Source organism: Gastrolobium bilobum, unplaced genomic scaffold (genome assembly GCF_033153095.1).
Source record: "Gastrolobium bilobum isolate Gb01-03AN ecotype WA unplaced genomic scaffold, APGP_CSIRO_Gbil_v1 utg33064, whole genome shotgun sequence".
Classification (NCBI taxonomy): domain Eukaryota; kingdom Viridiplantae; phylum Streptophyta; class Magnoliopsida; order Fabales; family Fabaceae; genus Gastrolobium; species Gastrolobium bilobum.
The window spans coordinates 3,470-13,662 of NW_026896642.1; the positions used below are offsets into that span (position 1 = coordinate 3,470).

General features: G+C 34.2%; 1 protein-coding gene across 1 annotated transcript; it reads right to left on the minus strand.

The window, feature by feature from the left end:
• Positions 1–882: 882 nt before the first annotated feature.
• On the minus strand, positions 883–1,815 carry LOC133301225 (uncharacterized). The gene has a single exon (XM_061500842.1). It carries the CDS (start codon positions 1,813–1,815, stop codon positions 883–885), a length of 933 nt encoding a protein of 310 aa, XP_061356826.1.
• Between the last annotated feature and the right edge of the window lie 8,378 nt (positions 1,816–10,193).

Here is a 10,193-nt window from a genome sequence, read left to right on the forward strand (position 1 = left end):
CGTAAATCCATGAGCATCCTCCACTATTGAATTATTAAAACCCAGCTTTTTTATTATCTGTTTTGCTTTTGAACCACTTACTCGAGGTTCAAGAATAGCTGCCACCTCAATCTTATGCCTTCGAACCATCATTTGAAACGTTGATTTGGAGCACTTTTTAGCCGCCCCGCGGCAATTCCATGTAACTAAAGACATTAATCAATGGTAATTTGGCAGGATTGTGGGTCCACTGCCATCCCATTGTCATTGCACTGAATTTCAGATTCTGAAATCATCTCCACCTCAATATTGAGCTTATGGTTTATTGGGATATGCTTTCCTTTATCTCTACTTGGATCAGGCGCTTTTGGTTGGGACAAGCCATGATCTAAGCCGTTGATATTTTGACCATCCTTATCCACCTCCATTTGATAACAATCTTTGTTATAATCAGCAACAGTACTCCTAGCCACCATGGAATCTCCACCGCTTTTACCTCCAATGTCCTTACTATTATGAATCGCAACTTGCCTCCTCAAGTTTGTTGTATTATTGTTTGAGGTACCTCTGTCAACTATCTTCCCATTTATTTGATTCTCTTTTTCATGACCTGTCGTAATCCCACTTAACGTAAATCGGTTGGGGTGTTCCTGTAATTCAACATTAGGACGACTTCTAGGGTTTCTGTGGTTGGACCCTTGAGATGTACTAATATCAATATTAACAGGAGGGCCCACCATATTGACATCATTTATAACAGCATGCGGATTAGTCGCTGGGATATCATGAGTAATATCATCTTCATTAGAGCCCATTAAAGCAGCGTAACGGGAATTTGATTGATTATCAATCATAACCGGCTGATTTGATTGCGGTTGATTACTCCCTTGATTATTCCCTTGATTACTCCCTTGATTCCCTTCGAACCGGTTCCTGCTTCCTGTTGTCCGCCATTGGAGTTTGAATTCTTGATCGACGTTGACGTTGCACCACCATCCAAGGACCTAATCCATTTTTCTGAAACTCAGCCTCATCTTTTTTCCCGTCTTGATTTTGCTGATTATCCTTTCCTTCAACTGGTATCTCAGGACAACAATCTTTACTATGTCCATAGCGCCCACAATGGAAACAAATAAGGCCTAAGCCTTCATATTCTATCTGTTTAGTTGCTCCGTCCAACACATATTCACCCTTCAAAGGCTGAGCAAGATCCAGTTCCACGCAAATTCGAGCAAACTGTCCTCTTACATGCTCATTAGTTGTCTTATCGATCTTCAACATTTTACCTAGCCAGTTACCAATACGGCGGAAAAAGGCTTCATCATAATACTCCAGTGGGATACCCGGTAATCGCACCCAAGCTGCAATCTTCATCACACTTGCAGCATTTGGTCTAAAAGCTGGCTCCCAACGTCGGAGTGATAAATAATGGCCTAAAATAATCCAAGGACCACCATTTAGAGCAAAAAGAAGATCATCTTTGTTGCTAAATTGCACCACATAGAATCCATTACCTACATCTGTAATGTTAATCTTTCTAGCTCTAGCCCATAGTATTTCAATCTTCTTTTTCATGAAAGCCACTCCTGTATTCCTTCCAAGTAGTTTTACAATGAGAGCTTTTTCCCAAACCTTCAGCATTCTTGTTCTTGCTTTTCTAGTACAACCAAAATGAGTTCTACCATCTTCCTCTGTCCACATTTTAATCCCACCATAATTCACATCCTCTTCCTCCGCAGGTGCACTTTGATCAACATTTGCTTCCAAATTCCAATCCATTCCTTCCCAGTCATCTGTTTCACCATTGTGTTGCATGAGCATCTCTCGCCAAGTCATCTTTTTATTACCGTCGTCAACCATCCAAGATTCATGTCTAGGAACCCTAGACTGTCATTCAGTAAACACCTTATCTCCATCTTTATTTCTCTTATTACTCCTTCGTAGTAGATCTTCTTCTTCTTTTGAAGTTTGGCCTTCAGTAGCTATATTTTCCTCCATGAAAAGAAAAACCCTAGCAGAGCGTTTTCAACTGTGTTGTCTAAGAGTTGGTGTGATATATAAATTTATTAGATATGAACTTATTAGGATCATATTATTTATTACTCTTATTGGCTGATTGATGCTGAATGCAGGTCCATTTCAATTATGGCCTAGGTGTGAATCGGATCCGATTCAGATGGTGGCGCTGGGCGTGGTATAATAACTGATCGCAACAGAAGCCCATATTGCCTGATCCACCACTCATCATCTTGTAAAAATAATGTCCTGCATGCTACTCCACATTGAGGAGAAGCAACCAACATTGTATATGAAGATGATCAGCAGCAGCTGCAGAACTTTGACAAGGGTGTTCCTGTAAGAGAAAGCCATGCATGACCATGTTCTCACTCTTAGTTAGTAATTGACACAAAAAGGATTATGTTTTTTTGGATAATAAGTTAGTGAACTTGTGATATATGATATGCTTTGTGGAAGAAGGTGAGGTGAGAGATAGACGTGTACAATATTTATAGTGTGTCAGGTGAGTCAAGGGAAAATCTTATGGCATTGCTAGTCCCAAATCAAACCCGACTCTAATATCACTCTCTAATATTAAATGGGCCAAGTGGAGCCTATGGCTAGGAATCATCACTCGGATTAAGTTAAACCAATTATATCTCTTAAACTAAAATCTTAAAATATTAGATTCGTATATTCTTTCACTTGTATAAATTTCATTTAACCCATTATTAATTAATATGAGATTCCATTACACTTTAATATCCAACACATAAGGATTTGAATTACTGAATTCTCTATTGTTTGACGGATGCAGCGATGAATTTACTTGTCCATCATCTGCTGATTTCTACTGTAATTTTCCTTGACTGAGAATGCTTCCAAATTTGGAACCTATTAATTAATGAGTTCGTTTTTTCTGTAGTTACTGCAGATAAGTTATCTGCAGTAAGCTTAATACGACGTCGTTTTAGGACGGAAATCATGGTGTTGTTGTGATTTTAATTTATTTCAGGGTTATAATAGTCTATATATTTATAATTTTTTAAGATTTCAATACCAAAACGACGTCGTTTTGAAAATAAATGCATTATACTGCATAACTATTTTCCCTTAATTAATTGAACGAAATAGACTGCACAACATATATACATTGGATAAATAAATATGCTTTATGTAGTCTTACTTTTATATGATTATTATATATGAATGCGAATATGCTAGAGTTATTTGAACGTAAATTTCAATGACCGCCGGCGGAGGGGAATGTTAATGTTAGGTTATATGTCTTTCTTTTGTAGGAGAATTGTTGAATTACCTTTTCTTAGCATTTTAAATGTCCTTGGTTTCAACTACTGTTACATTTTATTTTTTTTGGTAAGCTAACTAATGTTACATTTACCGTCACCATCTAACACCATTTAATTTTTTTTTTTTTTTTTTTGGTATATTGGAGGGCATTAAGCCCAAAGGAAAAGACAAAACAAATGAAGAAGAATAACCATTTAAGTATATTGTGTATGAGTTTTTGAAAAAACATGAACTGATACATCTAACTTCCCCCCTTTTTTTTGCATTACATGAAAATTGAACACACATCCTTACACTACATACACCTAACTTACACAACCCAACCACTAGGCTAATATTAGGGGATAACTTCCCCCTTTTTTTTGTTTATATTAATGTGTATAATTAGGTTATATTTTATATAACTATGTTTAAAGAATACAATTATAAAATTAACATGCAATAATAACTGAACTGAAAAATTATTCTGCATTTTTGCTTTGGAAGATTACTATTATGTAATATCATTGCAATGGCACGGGAATACAAGAAATTACGAAATTTTATTTTAAAAACGATTCCATGTGAACCATTGTTGTCAAAAACAAATGTAAAAACGTAAAAAGTTACGTCTTTACGTTTTTATTAGAGTGGTGCGTGTTAAAACGCAAGTAAAAACTGTCCTTAGTAAAAACTTGTAAAAACGTCGTCTAAAAACGTAAAAACGGTAAAAACTTACGTTTTTATCGTTTTGACCGTTTTTACTTAAAATTATGTTTAGAAAAAAAAAGATTTACAAAATAAGAAATTAAAAGAAACCCAATTTTCGTTTCTCCCAAATTATATGCACAATATCTTGATATCTTTTTGTTTGGATATATGTTTTTAATTATGTCTTATAGAGTTGTAATTCTATTATAAATTATGCTATGAGAATCATTTTGTAGTTTTGGATCATTGTGTGCATTGAAAGAAGTGAAATTATATCCTGATGAGTGATGATCCATAATCTGCAGAGTGTATGAAGCAGTTAGAGCAGATTTGTTAATCATTACTTGTTACTTGTTTATTATCACTGTTTATAATTTTGATACTTGGTTATAAATAAATAAATAAAAATTAGATAATAAGTGACTTGCTCAACACACATGTTCATTATGTGATATTATATATATATATATATATATATATATATATATATATATATATATATATATATATATATATATATATATAATTTTGTATCTAGATCTTAAGTAGTAGAAAGTAGAAACTTTACGTTTCGTATCATTTCTACGTTTTACGTTTTTATCATCTCTTTCCGTTTCTACGTAGAAACTCGAGTTTGACAACATTGATGTGAACCCAACCATATAGAGTTGCTGCAGAAGTGAAGAAAGGAAATAATCTAACACACACTTGAAACTTGTACAACATAGAATGTATATATAGTTTATGGGAAATAATTATTTCATGTTGCATGAGATAATTATATGATGCAATAGAAGTAAAGTAGTAGCGTTCACTATTTATTTATTTAAAAATACTGAATCCCACTATATTATTTCTATTGCATGAGATAATTATCTCATGCAACATGAGATAAATAGATCCCATATTTTATCGTCTCCAATAGCTTAACAAGAGCGGTTTATATTCGTTGCTAGCAGCTTCAGCTTTGTACAACCACGCTTTTAGTATCCTCTAGCTACCCACCGCTTCCCCTTTATAGCCTGTGTGTTTCGGATCCCCACCTGATGGTGGGCCAGGGCCTCGTAAAACCGACGACAAGAGAAGCCCATATTGCCTCGACCACTTATTATCTTGTAATGATGATGGCCTGCATGCTTCTCCAAATTGAGTAGAAGCAACCAAAATAGTGAAAATGATCAGCAGAACTGTTACGAGGGTCTTCCTATAAGCGAAAACCATGACCACGTTCTCTCTGTAAGTTATACTAAATGAAAAAAAGAAGAAGAAGAAGAAGAAGAAGAAGCTCCTTTTGTACTGGTCAGCTTGTGAAGGGGTTTAATTCTTTGATAGAACTATAAATATTTTATGTGCTTGTGATATATATGATAATATCTGGTGGTGGAAGGAAGCGAGACACACACAACATTTTTATAGGAATTGAGATTGAGTTCTCTATGTTTAACAGATTGACCCGTGCCTCTTCTGCTGGCTGCTGAGGGCATGAAGTAGCTTAGCTTGACTTAAAATGGCTTCATGCTTTGAAGGTTGAACATTTGAAACTGAGATTAATTGAACGAATCAAACACACTAACTTGGACTAAAATTTATCCTATTATCTGCTTAAGTGTTTGAAGACAAAAACCACTAACGACTTGCGTAGATAAGGGCTAAAGCACCATTTTAAAGTTTTTGGACAAAAAAGTTGCCCGGTTAAAGCTGATTGCATAAGTTTTTCCAAAATAATGCAGTCAAACATGTCACCTATGCTGACGGGACTAGTCCCGTCACTGATACTGACGGGACTCGTGCCACGTCAGCGCCACGTAAGCAGTCCAATTATCGTAAATTTTCGGAAGACCATAACTTGTGATTCGGGTATCCAAATCAGATGATTTTTTTTTTTTGATTTCACATAACTTTTCAAGATCTACGCAATGACACCTATTTGATATATTTTATCTCCCACAAACATAGTCTTATGGATAAACACTCTTGTGATTGTGATACAATTGTTACAAATTCAAACTATGTTTGTGGGAGATAAAATATGTCAAACGAGGTATCATTGCGTAAATCTCGAAAAATTATGTGAAATAAAAAAAAATCATCTGATTTGAATACCTGAGTCACAAGTTATGGTCTTCCGAAGATTTACGGTAATTGGATTGCCTACGTGGCGCTGACGTGGCACGAGTCCCGTCAGTATCAGTGACGGGACTAGTCCTGTCAGCATAGGTGACATGTTTGACTGCATTACTTTGGAAAAACTTATCCAATCAGCTTTAACCGGGCAATTCTTTTGTCCAAAAACTTTAAAATGGTGCTTTCCCCCATAGATAAGTTAGGTAAAAGTTTTAATGAAATGCGTGTTACACGAGATCACACATCCTCACATATAAGAAGGTGACAACATTAGTGTGTAAGTAAGAAAAAAAGAATGAAGTATAATAAATTGTAATTAGATGGAGAAAAATATATAAATATGAATCAAGTTTGTGCATGTATTTTGTGGAATTGGGTTGATATATTAGAATGTAATTATCAGATGTTATATTTATATAAAGGGAAAAATATTTCTCCAGCAGCTTGAGATAAGTTTATCTCCGGTTATCTCAAAACTACGTCGTTTTATTTATTTATTTTCTTATATTAATTGATTCACCTTTGAATGGTTATGATTCCCTTTTTCTCTCTCTTCCTTTATCACCATTGATCCATCTTTGTACAGTTATAATTTAGTAGCCGGAGATAAGATTATCTCAAGCAGCTTGAGAAACGATAAACGCTTATATAAATCTCGTTTGATACTAAAATAACGAAAAGTGATCGACTTTTATATTATATTCTTGTAATGAATAGGGATGACATATCACGTCATTATGGAATATTATTTGGTATTTATTCCTTTTACTCCACCACCAAAATCTCAATAATTTCAGCATAATATCAAAGAGGTACTATCCTTCATGACATGTTCCATCAATTAATATTCTGTTGCTGAGTTTCCCAAGTTAAGAAGTTCTATTTTATTTTCATGATTATCCGTCCACTTTTTCGGTGTTGTGTGACACTATATCAAGTGGGAGGACATATGAATTTAATATTTTTTATGGAACGAAGAAATTTGATGACAATAATTATGGTTTTTGGTCCCTGATTATTGAAATGTATATCTTGGGTGAATACAATTTGAGATATTTTAATGATGATATTGGGTAACCTTTTTGAGTGATTTTGGGTTTCAGAAGTGAAAAATTGAGGATTCGATTAGTCTGAAATTATTGAGGATATTTGGGGAAAATATATACAAATTAGGATATTTCAATGGTGATCTTTCAAAATCTTCTTCAACCAACCTTGGATTTCCAAAAATGAAAAACTGTAAATTTGACCGAGAAAGGATGACTCATCAGCTCCATGCATCCAAAAGTTTCTATGTCTTTAAAGAACCTTGGTATACACCACCCCAAAAACTCCAAAAGTTAGCTCAAAGGGTGGAGTGCCCAAGGTCTTGTAAAGACCACATGGGCAACTAATGTGAGACTATATATCTCAACACGTCCCCTCATATGAGAGCCCATTGAATTTGAAGAGTGGATGATGCAACAGGCCAGGGCTAAGAAATTCCACTTGAAAGAAAGTTGGGGGGGCGGCGAGGATCAACCCGGGACACGACACGAGGCTTTAATACCATGTAAAGAATCTTGGGATACACCACTTCAAAAGCTAGCTCAAAGGATGGGAGTGTCCAAGGTCTTATAAACTCCACATTAGTTGCTCATAAAAACTAATGTGGAACTATATATCTCAACAATGTCAAACAAAGATTTTTACAACTTACTTGACAAGTTGGGCAGATATCTACATACACGAATTTACTAAGCCCAGAAGATTAACATTATAAGCATCTATGGAGATATATCATGTTGGAAAACAAATTGTACGACCAAAAAAAGTCATTTGAAATAAATAAAATGAGTTAAATGTAATTTTTTTTGTTATTTTTTAAGTTTAAAAATATTCGCGCTGCTGAATATTTTGTGAACCTTACTTTTAGAATGGAATTTCTTTTTCGGAAGTTGAATTAAAGCATACGAATTCCTAGATCTTCCTCAAACGATACTTTCTGCAAATAGAAGTCAAAATTATCAAAGTAGTTTAAGAAGGTTTCAAGGTTACGTGCAACTATAATGCATAATAACCAGTGAAACTGGTTAAATTTTACCCCATAATAATTATTATAAATCAGAATTTAAAAATGAGAAAATCACATTCATAATCATAATACCACACATAAAAGGAGTTTCTTTTTTTATAATCAAGGTTTTACAAAAAGAAATCTCTAAAGGAAAATATGGCTGAGGATTGAGTGGGTAGTTAGAAAGAAGAGAAGTCGCGTGGGTAGAACGGCAAAACTGGTCATACTGCAGAGGGGGAATTCAAATCAAAATAACTAGAAAGTTTTGATGGATTCAAAGCATTAGATAGGAAGTAGCAATGAAAAAAAAAAGTGAACAAACATGAACACGACCCAACCCACACCATTTAGTAGCATACTATATTAGCAAAGTAGATCCCATTCACGGAGTCTTTACATGACCACTCCACCTTCATGGAAGTTTATAGGCTTTCCTCTTCTTCGGTCCAAATGAGCCATCAGAATGAAATTAATTTCCGTAAGTATATATTTAAAAAAAAAGTATATGCCGTAAGGAAAAAATTCACATATTGGGTTTCCATATGCCATGCGAGTGAGACTCGGGAGAATCAAAATAAACAGACATTAGGATCAGTGGAATGAAAAATTGATTTCGTCTCTTTGACGCTTCCTTACACTTTAATTCCAATTTCCGTTCCTTGAATGGACGTGACCAGGGGTCCTAAATTAATCAGGGCCTTAGTCTCAGCTCGTGAAGGCTTGAACTTACATGTCTAAAATTAATTATTGGAACCAAGATTAAATTTTGTATAAAAGCTCGTTTAATAAAAAGGCCTCAGACTTTAATTCAAAAGCTCGGCCTCAAAGCCTTTCAGGCTGACCTAGTATACTAACTTTTTTTTATTTTATATTTTTTATACTATTCATAATAACTCTTTCTTTCTCCTCAACTCATTTCAACTCATTTTATTGGTTAAACAATATTTTTGAATGTTTTTGTTCTATATTATGCTTTTTAGATATACATTGAATTTATGAATCTTTGTGAAGTTATTAATGTTGTTGATCATATGTTTTGTTTGAATAAATTTTGTTGTCTTATTTTTTTTTAAACATATTAACAAGTTAAATAAGGCTTTTATTTTTTATAAATAAGACAGGCCACATGCCGATAATTATATTCGTAACAGGTAACAGGCTAGGTCAGGCTGACACATTTAAACACATGCTTAGCCTTTTAAGACCAAAGCCGGGCTCGGCTCGGCCCGTTAACACCTCTAGACGTGACGCACAAATCTAATATACTCCATCAGCCATATAATTAACTTCATCTTTAAGAAAAATGATTAATATATGGGAAAAATATTTCTGTAGTTAATGCAGATACGTTATCTACATTTATTCTCAAAACGACGTCGTTTTGATATTGAAATCTTAAAAAATTATAAATATAAAGATTATTATAACCCTGAAATAAATTAAAATTACAAAAACACTAGGAGACGTCGTATTGATCTTATTGCAGATAACTTATTTACAGTAACCGCAGAAAAAACGAACCCTTAATACCCTTAATATATAGAACAAAGAGGCATAAATCAAAAGATTCTTCGCAAATGAAATTAGTCTTACGCTTAAATATATATCGCCTGTAACAGTCTTCGCGAAGAATGAACATGACACTATACATCAACTCCGAAAAAAGATTTACGGTTTATCATTTACGTGCTTCGATAATTTTATCTCAGGTGAGCATTTTGAAGGTATATGGGAAGGGGAAAAAAACATAATGACGTATTTATATCAACATGTGGTCCAAAAATTTGCAAGCTGAGTAAAGCCACAAAAAAAAAAAAAAAAATAGTTGCTCCATTAAAGTATGTAAATGCATTCAAGGATATGTATGATAGGGCTACTATATGTGTGAAAGCTTGTAATGGAACATCAAGTTATTTTCCTATTACAATAGGTGTACACAAGGTTTAGCTCTAAGTCCTTATCTCTTTGCCTTAGTGATGGATGAACTAACAAAAGACATTCAAGAGGAAGTGTCGTGTTGTATGCTTTTTGCAGA

What these genes read in the sequence shown, in the direction of transcription:
- LOC133301225 (XM_061500842.1), bottom strand. Translation starts at nt 1,815, where the DNA reads ATGACTTGGCGAGAGATGCTCATGCAACACAATGGTGAAACAGATGAC.